Source organism: Dermacentor albipictus, chromosome 10 (assembly GCF_038994185.2).
Source record: "Dermacentor albipictus isolate Rhodes 1998 colony chromosome 10, USDA_Dalb.pri_finalv2, whole genome shotgun sequence".
Taxonomy (NCBI): domain Eukaryota; kingdom Metazoa; phylum Arthropoda; class Arachnida; order Ixodida; family Ixodidae; genus Dermacentor; species Dermacentor albipictus.
Window position 1 is genome coordinate 61,927,211 of NC_091830.1, and position 15,997 is coordinate 61,943,207.

A 15,997-nucleotide genomic window follows, 5' to 3' on the forward strand; every position below is an offset into this window, starting at 1 on the left:
AAAAGGATAAAAAGAAAAAGCGTGTCGCGAAGGAAGAGGAGCACATTATCCAGCGGTAGCAGGGAAATTTTTCGACTTATTATTATCTTTAATATTATTATTACTATTATTATTTGGTGCATCGAAATTCTCAGCCTTAAGAATATTGGCTTCTGGAATTTACGCCTTTTTATTGTCGGCACCGATCGAAGGCATGTATCCCATGACGCCTTTCCCGATGTTCCATTGCGGCCGTAATGGTCGTACTTCACATTTTTTAGCAGCTGCTCCCTTTCTTGATAAAGAACTACATCTCTGTCGCTTGAAAAACGGTATTCGGTATTCAACGTTCGTAACATCCTATTCGTGCGAAGAATTCAGTACTCCCACTTGTGGCTGCTAGCATTAGAGCCCTTGGTCTGGTTCCTTCGCATAGTTTAACGTCGCAAGGAAAGTACACCAGCAGCATAGCATTGCATAGTTGCTTTTGACCGCGCCGGATTCTTCTGCGAATACGCTACATATTGGCTAGTTTGTTACTCTCAGCCCTTCGGGTATCGCGAACTCCAGCCAAAAACAGGATTACGACGAAGTTTTCTCCCCTGGGGTCGAGCAGTGTGGCTCGTAATATTGTATTGTGTCGCGCGCTCGCATTCGGGTGACAATTTATGATGACCCACGCCTCGTCCTACACACTTGCATCGTAATTAAGCTTCCTGCCTTCCTTCCGTGCGCGCCTTCCCAGACCACTGAACGCACCTTGGCTGACTCGGAGGCATCTTTCCTGCTTGTGCGTTTACCCTCTCTCCGTTTGTTTGCCGGCGCTGTGGGCTGATCCCAAGTTAAGCATTGGCTCGCGCTTTCACAATGTCACCCACCCCACTTTCTCCCGTACTGCGTGGGCGACACACGTTGCCACAGCGAAGACTCGTGCGTTCTTCCCCCACTCGCTGGCTTACTTATGCAAATGAAGCGGTGTTTCGTCTACACCATCCTCTTCTCTTGGACTGCATCGATCTCTCCCCTCTCACGCGAACTGCGGTAGTCGCCAGGGCGTCCCATTTTTCTGTCTTATTTTCTAGCGTCCGTCATTTCCGCTTATGACCACGAAGGCATGCCTGTCCCAAATAACCCTCAAGAACGGCCAAATCTTTCTCGATGTGTGCTGGTCTCTATCGACAGCTTTGATGTGCTTTGCTTTAAAATTTTTCCTTTTCCCGCTGTTGCGTCTCTTCGAATGCTTCCTCTAGTTTCCTTCGCCTTCTTTTTTTTTACTTTCGTTCCCTAAGCGGCAGATTCGGTAGCAGGGGTTGGGATTGGCTTTTAAGCTCCTGCTCGGATTTGGGGAGCGGGGATTTATTTTCCGGGAGAGGAACGGGCGGGTCGAAATCGTCCGCTGCGAGACTGGCGCGTGATGGACGGACTGCTATAAACAGTCCTCCCGCTTTCCCTTTCTTTTTCCCCAAGAAAGGAAAAGTAGGAAGACTCGTGCGTCACTGTTTTTTTTTTCAAAGAAAAAAAATGTGACGGTGAGGCACTGGGTGAAGGAAAGGGAGAGCGTTGTATTTCCTTCCTCTCCCTCCATTTTCGCTGCTTGCTTTTGGATCAGCTTATTATCGCCGTGGTTCGGCGGCGCCCCTCTTGCTTTTATTTTTTTTACATTGCAGTACGCGCCGCGCTCCTGATCTTGGGCGCCGTGCTTTTAGATTTGCTTCGTCTCGGCTGATTTTTACTTAACCCTTCGTATTTTCTCTCCCTCGTTTCCTTTCTCCCGTTTACTTACGCGTACTTATACCGCCGTGTTCCCGGACCGCCGTGCCTTTTTCTTTTCCCGAAGCCGCACTCTTTCCATCACTTCGTCGTCGTCCCGAATTTCTCCCCGTCCCGCGTCTCCCGAACCAGTGGGCTTATTTCCTTTTTTTTTTCGCTCGTGTTTGCCTTTCGGTACCCGTGTAGAAGGGGTTTGGTTTCGACTCCGCAGGAGGCCGTCCGGGGGGCCGATCGCGGATCTTGTGTATCTCATTGCGGCCAGCTCCACGCCGCACTCCCTTCGCTCGGCTTCAATTTATTTTCTTCCCCAGATACTCCCTCTCTCCGCTCTGCGCCTTGCTTCTTAACCGTTCCGCTTTCCCTTCAGCCGTTTCCCCATATCCCGAGCTAAAGAATAAGACAAGGAATCCATGTTTCAGGTTCCAGATGATAGATTTTTGTTGTCTCTTGCGTACGCGGTGTTTCTGGATTCGTATATATATATATATATATATATATATATATATATATATATATATATATATATATATATATATACATATATATATATACACCCCTCTGCTGCTTCTGCTATCCACCCACGTCTCCTCATATAGTTTCGGTCGTCGACGACGTCGTGCGGTCTTAACGCTGTCTTCTCACCTATCCCCATATTCCCTTTTCCCCCGTTCGCGTCCCGTCCGCCGTCTCTTCGTCGTTCCCACGCATAACCCGTTGCTGTTTGCTTAACGCGTTTCCCTTTTCGCCCTGATTTGGCCTTGGCGCGCCCAATCGTCTCCCCTGTTTGCTCCAAGCCCCCACCGTCTTATTTTATTATTTTTTTCTTTCTTTCACTTAGAGTTTGTTTTGATTTCTGGGCTCCGGCGCTTGTGCATTCTCGTTATATATATATATATATATATATATATATATATATATATATATATATATATATATATATATTTTCCGTTACAGTTTGGTGTGTTTTAGGTGATGCCTAAGTTGTGCCTCGTTTTTTTTTTGTATTTCCCGAGTTTTCAATTTCGTCTCCGACATCGGTGTAGCGAGTGATATGTCTCCATTTTCCCGTTGCGAATGAGCGAGCGATTTTTTTTCGCCCTCTCCTCTATTCTTACCCCGCATGATCGACGGTGATTTCATTTTTCTTAATCCAGGCACACGTGGTCTCGCTTTTAGACGTAGGATCGAAAGCTTTTTTGTCTGATAAATTTCTGGTTCCTTCGCTTTGCAGTATTCGTTGCTGCTTGAGAACACTCGCTGATCGCGATGGCTGTCGTGGTTAGCCGAAGAAAAGTTTTATCTGCGCTCGTTTTTCAAGTTAATCGCGACGTTTGATCATTCGAGCAGTCTGCGAGGTTTATTTCGTTGTGCCTTATGTTTTGCTCTTATTACTATCTGAATAGTGTCTCTTATTGTTAATGACCTGATTGCAACGGACGCACGGAGTATCACTGCTTCAGCAGTATGAATTTCCCGCCTATCATAAGCCCGCGCCTGAGGTCTGGCATAGTCTTCGTAAACAACGTTGCGTCCTTGCGCCGCTGACATCATTATCATCTTATCATCGGTATAGGAGTCACAGGTGCACCTTCATATTGTGCGCCTGCGCCGTACAACATGCCTTTTCTACAGTTGGTCACTTTCTTCTCGGCTTTTCGTTTTTGTTTCGATATGTGTATGAGAGAGTGCTGTGGAATGTGGTCGACAAATTAGTTGCGTGTTTAAGAATAAAACTTGGCGTGGAGTAGTCGTTTATCAGTTGCACTTCATTTTCTTTTTTTTTTCTGAGTCTGCGTCTCTTGTCCGGCTTGGTATCAGTCTCTGCGGGCCTACCGTACTTACGATCCTTATTATTACTACGTGTGTGTACCTCGGCAAACTTTATCGCTTCCCCGCTAATCCACACCCCCTCTCCCTCTTTCATTTAAGCGGCAGGTTTGTGCACCTTATAATTCGAGACAGCACGGACCATTCTCACATTACGCAACGCGTTAATTTTTTTCAGTGCATGCTGGGTGGGCTTTGCAAAATATCTTCGAAAAGTTTGGCGTCACTGGCAAACGTCGTTTACTGAAACGTGCTAGCGTATTTCATTTTTTTCCACGTTTACAGCTCCCTTATGCAGTGCAGTGAACATAGCGAGCGCCAAAAGAGCCGACCGCTAAGTAGTGCGAAAGAAGAAAAAAAGGGAGATGGAGCACGCTTCGAAATGCAGCAATAATCGCGTTTTGTTATTCCCGTCCTCATTCGTCTTACGATCCGTCGGTACGAAGTGTTATTTTCGTCAGCGCCACCGGGTTTCTTCATTTTGTGTTTTCTTTTCTTTTTTGAAACTGCAATGAGGCGCCGACGCGCGACGCGGTGGTAACAGCGCCTGCGGGCGCGTCAATGCCGCGTTCTACCTCTTGGTATTCATGATCTGCCTCTAACGAATGCTCGCGTGCATCCTAATGAGCCTGTCGTAAGCGTCTTTCTCACTCCGTCTCTCTCGATCTTCCCCTGCTTCTCTCGCTGCTTGGCTTGGCTCGGCTTGCGTGGGCCCCGCATTGCGGCCTGGCCGCGGCGGTTCGCGACTCCCCGACTCTTCTCCCTCCTGCTCAAAGACGCCGCGTGCAGGCATAAGCCGCGCCGTGGATGGGTAATAGGAGATTGCCAAATAGCACAGAGCGCAAATAAAATCAATGCCCGGAGAGAGGGTGGAAGTAACACGTGTTGTGAAATACAGGGGTTGAAGAGTGGCGACGTCGCGCAATGCTTTCGCATACATTTCGCGTAACTGTAGTGTGAGCGGGCTCCCGATTTCCCAACTTCCCGACAGTTTCGGCAGATTCGTAAAGATGGCCACTGTCTTTCATGTTGCTTAATAATGATCAATAAGTGGTTGGTAATTTGTTGTTACTAATCACTAATAAGTACTAATAATTACTAATAAGTAATAACTTGAAAATATTGTTAGTGTTGACACAGTGACGCTTTCGGTTTGGCTCACACACGCACGATTGAATGAATCCCCGCCGTCAACATCCGCACATCAGTCCCGGAAAGCGCGCTTTCCCGCATGGACACTCTCCGTGTGGAAAAGCCTCATTTCGCGGGTGCGTTTCCTGTCGTTCGCTTTCTGTAGACACTGGAACCGACTGGTTCATTTCGTGCGCATCGCAAGCAGCGCGCTTAACGTTGATTGTAGCAAACGAAAGCTAAATGTGTGCGTAGAGTACATATATCCCTTCCAAATCCGAGAACGGTGCTCTTCCCACGTGCAGCTCTTTTGAGGCGCGACTTGTTCAGTAGTAACAGCTATGCATCGCGTATACTCGTCGAGCGCGACGCGAGATTAAACTTGCACGCGGGTGGCGAAAATGGGCTGCGTTCAAAGGTGCGTCGGAAAAATATCGCCGGGCGTCTCTCTCTTCCTCTCTCTCTCTTACCTCCATTCCGAGAATCGGAGAGTCGATCGCAAATCGTGCCTTTTCCGCCGGCGTGCCCCACACCCTTCTACGTGATGGCGCTAATGCGATGTCGCGTTACATACCCGCTTCGCTTGGCGTCTGGCTTGCGTCGTCGAAACGGTTCCACCGAAATATGCGCCGTGCTTCGTTTGGTTTAGTTTTATTTCCCCCTCCGTTGGAGCTCCACGACGTTCTCCGGCCGTTGTCTGAGGCCGTTTATTATTGATCGCGCGAGCGACGCTTGCTCGGATCGAAATGAGCGCGCTTTTCGTAGTGGATTCCGAATGCACGCTTCCTGCACGTTTCGATGGACTTGAGGGTCTGAATGCTTCGCGAAGCGAAATGCGGTTCTTTTCGCCCGAGTGACTCCCGGGAGAATGGCGTGGTGCGACAGAGTGGTGTGTGAGAAATAGAATCACGTAGTCTCTTGCCTTTCCTTCCTATAATCGTCTAGGCTTAATAGTTTGTGCGTCGCCTATATATATGATCCGCTATTTTTCCGTGCTCCGTGTCGCCCTTTTCCTAGTTCCCGCGTGTCGCAGTATGATAGTGTCGTCCGATTTTCATTTTTCGGAGAGATTCAGCGCAGCGTGTACAAAAAAAAAAAGAAAGCGAGAGGTGGGGGAGCGAGAGAGGTGAACATAGCGGGAACGTTCAGGTAATGCGGTCGAATTTGATTCTTTCAACTCATTTAATTTTACATTTGTCGGGAACCGTCACACAATGTATGTTGCTGCACTTGTGCAGCGATGCGGGAAATAATCACTAACGAGGAAACAACAAGAAAACTGAAATACGGAAAAATATAATTGCGCCGTTGCATTGTGTCGCGCATGAGCGGTGTGCTGCGTGACCTAGCGCAGCAAGATGTGTTATTAAAGCTATACGTAGCAGTAATTTTAATGGGCTCCTGTTTGAACGGTAGTTTGGCTATACACGAGAGCTGCTATCATCAGAGCGCGGAGCGGCAGTGCTATGTTCCTGCCGTGGTTAGACGCAAAAAGAGCAAGCGGTTTCGCTTCCTCGAGGAAGAATCGCCCGTTGTCGCGGGAAATCCCAATACTTGATCATCTACTTGCTTCCGTCACTGCGCAGATAGTGTCTCTGTTTTGTGGCAGCTATGGGGCGTCTAGCTCTTTGACACGCACGTCAATCATGAAGCACGTTACACCAGAGCACATAACTTACGTTTGTTTCGTGTTTTTCACCCACGTAGGGCTGCTAATGCCTCTTTATCCTTTGCCATCCCACCCTTCGCTAACCTAGCTTTATGCCTGTTTATCCTTATCACACTAACGCGTCTTTATCCTTCTCCATAGTTGGCTGTTAAGTTGTGGGCGTTGTTTGGCATGGTGTTATTGCAGTTGTTTCCTTCATGAACTGCACCCGCTGTGTCGCGAACTCGTTACTATACCTTGCTATGCAAGGGATGTGTGGTGCCGGTGTCAAGAACGACGAGCCGCTAAGCAAGATTGCCACCTTGCCACCCGATTACGACAAGGGGTGCAAGACGCGCACCTCTCCCTCTCCGTCGCTGCAGCTGCGAGGCGTTCAAAGAAGCGACCTTTGCGCTGGAATCCGCCGCCTTCCTCCAGCCCCTTCGACATTGTGACGGAACTGGTTCGGTGCGTGAACAATGATTCCGGAGTTCCCCAACGCGGAGCTGATTTGACACGCAGGGACAAACTGCCGTGGGGACGACGTATTTTGGTGCGTCTCACGTTTTGGCGTGGCACGGAACAACGAGCGACCTTCGATCGGCGTCGATAGTTCCCGGAACGGCACCCTGACAACGTCGTCGTCGGACATCAGAGCGCGGTTGCCTTTGTGTACGTAAACTGGTCTGCAGAGCAGCGGCGCGTTGGTGATGAGTAAACGAACAGTCGCCGCGTCGTAGGACCGGCGGATCGAGTGTATAAAAACTGTGGTTGTGCGAATGCTGAGAACACTTCTCTTGAGCAGTCATGTTAGACTGAGTCACTTCTCTCATGCAGTCATGTTGGACTGTTACTCTTTTTCCCAAGCAGTCATGTTAGACTGATTTAATTTCTGTAAATAAACCCTTTTTCCTCGTTCTCGATGAGAAGCAGTTCTTCACTTCATCAACGATCTCAGCGTAAATAAGTTGGACGACGGCATGGGCCAGCTACTTTCGAATTCATGCCGTACTCCAATCTTGGCAAAGGACCACGGACGATGGGATTGAGCCCCCAATCCTGACACCGGATGTAATGCTAGTCTTCCATATACCGTGCGCGCACGTCTGTTTTTTTTTTCTCGTGTTTCGGCGTCGAGCAAATGACGCGAGACACTCTGTCACATAGTAAATGTACCTGTCGTTGCTGGCAAAAGCAATGCATGAGCAGCCGATATAAGCTGGGAACTGGCGTCGAGGTAAAGGCGTTCCCGCGCTCATTTATTCCACCCGTGTAACACGTTCCTAGATTTGCACACTGCACGAATGCAGACTCTGGTTTGGTGTAGTTACGGCATGTTCCGGCCTTTAGTTAGCCAGATCTGTCTGCTTATTCCAGACGTTTGCCGCTGTGTCGATTCTCCAGGTTAGTCGTTCGTGGCATACGACGCGCTGTTGTTTTTTCTTTTTTCTAAGTTTTTTTTGCGCGTGTGCGTGCGTGTCGGTAAACATCTTCACTTCTTCCTTACCTGTCGCCTGCAACCTTTCTGCAAACCCTAACGCGACCACGCGCACCTCTAACCAGCTCGGGCGCCCCGCGGCGCCGAAGTCCTTTGTGCGGGCCCGCATTCCTACCGAACCTGCCGCCGCGTGCCGTTTTGTCGTTCGGGAAGCTCTCGGGGTGATGTGCTTCCCTGTTTCCCCTGGCCTTTCCCTATGCGCTCCCTCTCTGCTCTCCCCATTTGGGGAGAGCAGGCTACGTCGTTTCGGGAGGCCGATTTAATTGCCCGGAAAAAACCGGCGCGCGCTTCGACATAGGCCGGGAAACCGTTCTCTGGTTTACGGCGCTTCCTTTTCTTCGTTTTTTTTCCCGTTTGTACGTTATTCGACGAGAGTTCCGTTTCGGCTGCCTGGCTCCGCCGCTGCCTGTTGATCGGGAGCCCGCGCCGCGGTGCTTTGCTAACGACTTTCGAGCGCGGCGGAAACGCGTTCGCGTTCCGCCTCTGATTGCGTGCGCGAGGACCTCCGAAGTGTGGAGTGCGAGATCGCCGACTAGCGCTGTAGTGATTAGTGCGAGCGAAGATCGAAGAAGACCGCGGAACCGGGGGCACAGGTGCGACGCGAGCGGCGGGGTTTTGGTTAACGGGAGGTTGAAACGCGAAGGTTCGCACTTCCATCGATTCTCGAAAGGACCCGAGAGTTTTTACTACGGAAGTGGTTGTTTTCAGGAGTTGTAAACTGTGCCCTTTGACGCCGCTTGTTTCGGAAGCGGAATGACTTGCATTAGCGCGATCGTGGTTCGGTTTCACACTCCGGGCGGCGCTTGCTCGGTTTTTCCTTTTCTTTTTTTCGAAAGGGGCGATGTCTCATTCGATGGAAAGGAATTTGGTGATGCGGAGATTCGACCTATTTGCGGGGAATTTCAGTGCCTGATTCTAAACGGAAATTCGATTCCACACCCGCCATTCGGCTGCCGCTCGAAATTCGCCGTACGTGGTGTCACATTGTAGCATTCCTGACAGCAGGAGGGAGATCATAGTGCGTCGGTGTCGTTTAACAGCGGAAGTTGCTTCGCACGCCGCTGGGAGTTTGGAAGGTAAAAAAAAAAAGTTGCTGTAATCAGCCACGACATGGAGCTAACTTGAAAGAGCGTAAATTAGGGCGTGTTGGTATTCCACAACTGAGTTTTTTTTAGCGCACGAAAAGGGACGAGAGACAGAGGCAAGATAGCGCTGTGTCCGCGTATTGCATCCGTCTCTTGTCCCTTTTCGTGCTCTAAGAAACCCCAGTTACGGAGCTAACGGCGAGGCACGTGTCTATGGGTCCCTTTCCTGCTCACCCTCGCGCAGTCCTTCTTGCGCTATGCGGGACCAATTTGACGCTCTGGTCACACACCACGAGGATTCGTCGTTTTAAGTCTACGCTCGTGCGGCCATTGCGGTTTGGCGCCGCAAATGAAACAGCCGCACTGTGTTCGTCTCTCCCGCTGCCACCTCTTGTGAAGCGCCCACACGAACGAGACCGGGAAGTCACGTTTTCGGGCTCGTGTCGTTGTTGCTCCGTCCGCGCGCCAGCTTTCACTTCGTAAAACGTAATAGTCGAGGCTGCTGCTGCTTCTGCTTCTTTGTTGCTTTTATCGTGTTCCGCGTTTCGAGGGTCTAACGCGCCCGTGTGCGTCTTTGAGAGTTAGTGACTGAGAGAGAGAGAGGGGGGGAGAAAAAGAGATGTTAGGGTTATTCACAAGGAATAGATAGATTTGTTGGCTAGAGAGAGAGAGAGAGAGGAGTGAGAGAAAAAAAATAAAGCGTGGAGGTGAACGTTAAAATATTGCCCGGCCGCGTTGGCGTGCACCTCCTAATTCGAGGTCGGTCACGTTTCTTTCGCGCGGGCGTGGGCGGGCCCGTGGGCGGTCGCGCTTCGACGAATTGCTCGCCTGGTCTCTCTTAACTTCTCAAGCTCACCTTGTACAGCGCTCTATTGAGAGAGAGAGAGAGAGAGAGCGCGTTGGAGAGAGAGAGAGAGAGAGAGGATGATAGTGTTTGTGAGAATGTTTTCAAGCGCTGCTTTCACGCTGTGCGGCGAAGCCGCGCGATCGCGGTGTTCGGACGTTACCGACGTTGCATGGCTTCGCGAGAGATGAGCGTGGTTGTTTTTACCGCGACGTCGGGTTGCTTTGTTTTTCTTAGTAAGACGTAAAAAAAAAAAAAGAGGCAGGGGGTTAAGGCAGTGTATCTGGCGGAACGCGCGCCCGCACGACTGGCTTCTCGTTTATGCTCGCCTAAGTGCGTGCGCATAGCAATCTTGCACGCCTCGTACGCACGCGCACTAACGTACGCAAGCGCGCGCTCGAACACTTGTAAGCGCACGTACAGACACGCGCACACACGTACAGACACGCACACACGTACAGACACACACACACGCACACACGTACAGACACACACACACGCACACACGTACAGACACACACACACGCACACACGTACAGACACACGCACGCACGTACGCACACACGCACGCACACACGTACAGACACACACACACGCACACACGTACAGACACACACACACGCACACACGTACAGACACACGCACACGCACACACGTACAGACACACACACACGCACACACGTACAGACACACGCACACGCACACACGTACAGACACACACACACGCACACACGTACAGACACACACGCACGCCCGCACGTACAGACACACGCACGCCCGCACGTACAGACACACGCACGTACGCACACACGCACGCACTTACAGACACACGCACGCACGTACAGACACACGCACATGCACACAGTCTCTCGCCTCGGAGCTGCTGCTGCTGCAGCGATTATGGGCGTCGGGTCGCGCGTGACACCGCAGCGTTATTAGTTCCGCGGCAATCTGTTCTGCGGCTCGACCGCGGATGTCCCACTTCCTGTTGGACTGTATACCGCGGGTATAGGGCTCGCAGTAAAACGTTTCTGTTTTCCGAGGCGTGCGTAGCTTCGTCGCCGCAATCATCTCGCTTTTTAATGCTTGCCGCGATTGTCGCACACGGAGCGCCTCTGTCGCCGCGGTGTCGGCTCTCGTTTTTTTTTCGTCGCCTCCCGGGAGACACGACACGCCTCGCGACAAATGGGGCCGACGATTAGGTGCCTCGCGATCGGGAGTTGGCAACTCGGGCTTATTGCGGGTGTGCGGCGATTATATGTCGGGAGGAAAGGCGAAAATGAAGAAGAAAAACGGTGTTCTGGTACGCGGGGCTAATTTCGGTGGGGCGTGTTTCTGTCGTGTGCCAGTTGGAAGCTGTCGTGACTTTTCGTCCGGCTGATACATTTTGGTCGGTCTCTGACTTTTTACTTTTCTTTTTCTTATCTGCGTGTAGCCGAAGTTGGACTTGAAATCCGCAGTATCGATCGCGAACCTCTCCTGCATATTGTGCGATATAAGCTTTTCAAGTCCTGCGTCGTTTTTTTTATGCGTTTGTTTTATTTGAAGTTGTCCCGTTTTCATCTGAATGCGCAGATGACGTGCCATGGTGGCTCGACCGCTATGCGGCTTCGGTGTAGCGAAAGATACGACCTTGTGATAGCTGCGGAATTTAAAAAAAAATAAAGAGAAAAAAGAAGAGAAAGAAAACGTTAGAGTTGGGCGCAATAGAAGGAACCTCAACTCGTCAGAATTCATGCACTGCATTTTACTATACATTGCACCTAATCACCCACTGTGCAGTTTGGGCGGCGCTACAACGGATACATAACATTAAATTGTGGAACTCAAGAACATCAAGTGAGGTGGAACGGGTGCCCAAGTGATAGAGTACAACGTTGCTGAACAGATGCGAGTTTATTTCGTTTTGAGGAATTTGCGGGAACACTTGTGAAAATCCGTGGAGTACTTGTGTGAAACGTCCGTCTCACCTCCTTCTCTTTCGTTTCCCCTCCCCTTTCCCCCTCTGTGCAGGCTGCTGCTTTGTCACATTCTACACGCGCAAGTCTGCCCTGGACGCCCAGAACGACCTGCACAACATGAAGACCCTTCCCGGGGTGAGTCCCACTGTCTCGTATAGGGCGCGCACCCGGCAATTCGAGCAAAGCGCGCATACATTTGGGCTCCGCGAGCTGGAAATGTCTCGTTAAGTTAGGTTAGGTGTTGAGAGAACGTTGGTTGTAGGTTCAGGCCAGTGCGCATGCATACTCATTTTTTTGTTTTTTTTTTAGATTTTAGGCTTCCGCAGGATGTCTAGCGCTTACAGGATGGATGGAAAGCTGGGCTTATAATGTCTTCACTCGCGTCAGAAAAGAAATTTGTCAGGGGGAAGAAATAAGAAGAATGAAAACGAAAGGAAAGGGTGGAGCGAGGGGGATGACAGGCAGTGGGACGTAAGCTGAAAGAGGAAATTTAAACCCTTAGTAAACGTTTGTTGGTACTCAAAATTGGGTTGGTGTTTTAATTTTATTCTGTGACTTTGTCCAGCGAGACATGTTTGTGTCAACTGTTCCCGTTCAAGGCGGATATGGCTTCTCGTCTATGAATCGTCTCGCGCCGTCTTTATTTCTTTTTCTGTTTCTTACACGTAGCAAACCGGCTACGTATTGGCGAACTTCTCTCTGGAACTTCAGAGATACCTTATTCTCCCTCATCAGCAGATCTCTTGTATTGTACCTTAGAAGTACGTCGCATTTTATAAAAGAAACGAAAGAAATGAAGGAAATAACCAGCATTGAGAGAATGTCTTACGAATGGTCGCTCCTCATCTATTGTCGGCTAGAATTATGTCGCGCTTCCGAAATTTTCAAAGAAAAAAAAAACAAACAAAAACGAATCTTAACACGACGTTCCTAGTCACGCTAACTGGCCGTGTATACATATAAAGTCCTGGTAGCTCTGCGCTTTCCTTGGAGCCCGAGTGCGCCTGCGCGAACTGCGCTGCGATTTCAGGTGCTGCACCCTGGCCCGTCGTCCACCCTCCTGGATCCCGCCATCAGTTGTACTGGCAACTTTTCTCACGCTGGTGTCTGAGCGTCACGTCGCGCCCGCATCACTGCGACGCGTTCGAATCGTCATTGTTACCTCTGTACGCCGCAGTATAAGTGTAAGCCGCGCTTCCATAGATGAATACGTTTGAATAGTGACATCGTTCTCATTGTGACCCCTCCGCTATTTCCTAGCGCCTGCACAAACGGGACAAATGTGCCCCTGCGAAGGTGCCTACTTTTCGGGGTTTCCTTTGCGCTTCATTTTCAGCGAAGCCGGATCCTCGAGTAGAATGTGCGCGCGAGTATATTGTCCTTTTTGTTTACAGCAGTAGTGAGTGTGCTGGCGACTCGAGTTTTACGACCGGACGGATTGGAAGCGATCCGCGCGTGACTGAATCTTGCCTAATTCCGACAGGACCGGCAACTGCACGTAGGCGTCGCATGTGGCACGTCACATGGGGCCTCACGGAGCAGACCAAAGAAAGAATCGCCTGCGGATTCAACCTTACGTTTAGCAGTTGAAGATATAATGCGAAACTGTAGATGGGATGTCGTTGTGTGAGCGACCGCTCTAAGTTGTATTTTTTTTCCCCCCACTTTGGCGTCACTGTATGTGCACTGGCTATGTTTAGTTAGTTTTATTCAACGATACACATGCGTGCTTCCGTCGAAGCTGTATGTGATGTGGCAAGAAGACAAACCGGAAAGGACCATAAGCATGGGCAAGAACCAATAAGAAACCTTAATACCGAAAAAGCAAGGTCTGGACTGCTTTGAGCATTGTGTCTTTTAATTATATATATATATATATATATATATATATATATATATATATATATATATATATATATATATATATATATATATATATATATATATATATATATATATATATATATATATATATATACGAACCTTACTAATTCTTAGTGTTGCGGCATGCGTCGTTCTTATTCAGTTTGACGAAGGCGGAATGTGGAGCGCGTAGTTCGCATCCTCTGTCGCATAATAACCGGCAATCAAACATTGGTGAAGTGAAAGAAGAGGTGTGCTAGGCAGAGGAGAGCGTGAAGGCAACAGAGAGAACGAAGAAGCAACGCAGCGCGCCTCTTGCCTGTTGTGGGTATACCCCAGTATTTCGAATCATCATCGTCGTCGTCTTCTCGGTCGCGTCCCTCGCGAAACACATCGCGGTCCCGGGACCCGGCTGGCTTGGATGGCCGCCGCCAGGCGAGGCGACGTGCCCGCGTCCCGTTCGCAAGTGCAGCAGCAGCAGCCGCCGCAGCAGCTGGACGACCTCGTCAACTTGGACTCCGCCTTGGACGACGACGAGTTCTCGGGCAGCTCGACCGCCGACATCCTGAACTCACCGCCCCCGCCGTACTACCGCATCCAGGACCCTCCCAACATCCGCTGCAAGCGCTGCCGCTCCCTCGGCGCTTCGCGGGATCCGCCGGCCTTCTGGAGACTCGTCGGCATCGCCGCCATGACGGTGGGGGCCATAGCGCTCTGCTTCCTCTTCGTCGCCTGGTACAGGGCCGACGCGGCCGTCACGACGGAGGCGACCCGCCGCGCACCGCAGGCCAGGTCCGGACGCGAAGGAGGAGGCCCCGGCGGCTGGGGCGGACAGTCGTGGCGCGACCGCGCAGGGTCCACGTCTCCTGGCGCCGACTGCGCCGGATGCGTCGAGGGCAGCCGCTGCCGGCGTCTGGAGGACGGCTCGCTGGCGTGCACCAAGAGCTGCCTGGCCGAGGAGTGGCCCTGCCGGTCGGGCCTGTGCGTGTCCAAGCACTCCCGGTGCGACGGGCTCGCCGACTGCGACGACCTCAGCGACGAGACCGGGTGCCCGTGCGACGAGGACGTCAACTTCCGCTGCGGCCTGAACACGTCGTGCCTGCCGCTGGACCGGCGGTGCGACGGCCGCGCCGACTGCTGGGACATCGCGGACGAGGTTCACTGCCCCGTCGAGGAGTGCCCGCCGGGAGACCCCAAGGCTTACCACTGCCACTCGTGGCACTGCATCCCCTCCGAGCTTTTGTGCGACGGCCAGGACGACTGCGACGACGGTAGCGACGAAGGAGGCTGTCCCGCCGACGTGACCCGCTCGTAGAAAATGAGCGTGATTCGCTCTGACTCGCGAAATAGTTTTTTTTTTTCGGTTTGAAAAGCAACGGGGTTGGCTTCGTCGAGGCCATTGTCCACTTTGACCGTCTGCTCCTGCAACTGCCCTCAATGATGGAAGGCTTTGACCATGTGACGTTTCCGATGCAAAACATCGTTTCCCTTTCTATCTCAACTTTAATTGTTCTGTTTTGTTTTTGCATTCTTAGTGAAACACCATGGTCTGGATGCGACGTGGTGTAGTTCGTGAACCAGAGTTGTCTTTAAAGATTTCTTTCAAATGTGACGTTTCTGGGATTATTTTATTCCTCGGGCGTCCCTGTTTCGCATGGCGTTGACGTGAATGGCGGCCGTCTGTCGCCTTCTGATGGCTTTATTCTGTGAAGTGCACTTTTAAGCCAAGCTGTGGCTGTAGTTTTCTGGCGTAGTTCCTATACCTCGTACCTTGTACGGTTCTTTGCGCCCCGTGGTCTTCGTATTTTTCTGATTTTGCATAGTTTCTGACGCTTCCGTGAACGACAGCAGACCGTCGAGTAAACTTGCGAAATTCAGGCGGGTTTCTCTTGTCCGAAGTGATTTATTGACGTGTAACAATATGTACGTCATGTTAACGCCGCGCCTTCTTCAGAAGTAGTGAACTGCTTAGTGAAATATGTAGTACCGCTCTGCGCAGTCGCGCACACTCCGGTCCTCTCCCGCGAAACGTCCGTTAGTTTGGAGTCAGTTGCGTGCATCAGGTACAGGTTTAGGGAATTTTATTGCGGAAGCAATACTGCTCGCACTTTCGGCCCATCGGTGGTCGTGGCGCCTCCTTACCCAGCTGCGCGTCACGTGACCGTGTGACGTCACGCCAGACCGAGAGACGGGGGCCCCAGCTCGCGGCATCGATGGTGGAGGCGAAGCCTTGCGCGCCGCTGCTGCGGCGCTACCGATAGAGGGCGCTCGCTGGTGTGACGTCACGCTAGGAGGATAAATGGGGCTACAGCTCGGCTCCTCGCAGTGGTCGGCGCGCTGCCTTGCGCTATGTCGGATGATGTATAGCCATAAGTTTAACAAAGGGCAACC

The 15,997-nt window shown here is 51.1% G+C and overlaps 2 protein-coding genes across 7 annotated transcripts in view; both read left to right on the top strand.

The window, feature by feature from the left end:
* LOC135917624 (CUGBP Elav-like family member 2) overlaps positions 1 to 15,997 on the top strand; it is a 562,919-nt gene that overhangs the window by 191,539 nt on the left and 355,383 nt on the right. For all 6 annotated transcript variants that reach the window (XM_065451194.2, XM_065451193.2, XM_070528146.1 and 3 more), the window contains one exon: positions 11,796 to 11,878. In XM_065451194.2, the coding sequence (XP_065307266.1) occupies positions 11,796 to 11,878 (83 nt within the window). The remainder of the gene's footprint in view (positions 1 to 11,795; positions 11,879 to 15,997) is intronic.
* Positions 13,953 to 15,218, top strand: LOC135917619 (low-density lipoprotein receptor-like). The gene has a single exon (XM_065451171.2). The coding sequence runs from the start codon at positions 14,028 to 14,030 to the stop codon at positions 14,919 to 14,921; it is 894 nt and encodes a 297-aa protein (XP_065307243.2). The 5' UTR covers positions 13,953 to 14,027; the 3' UTR covers positions 14,922 to 15,218.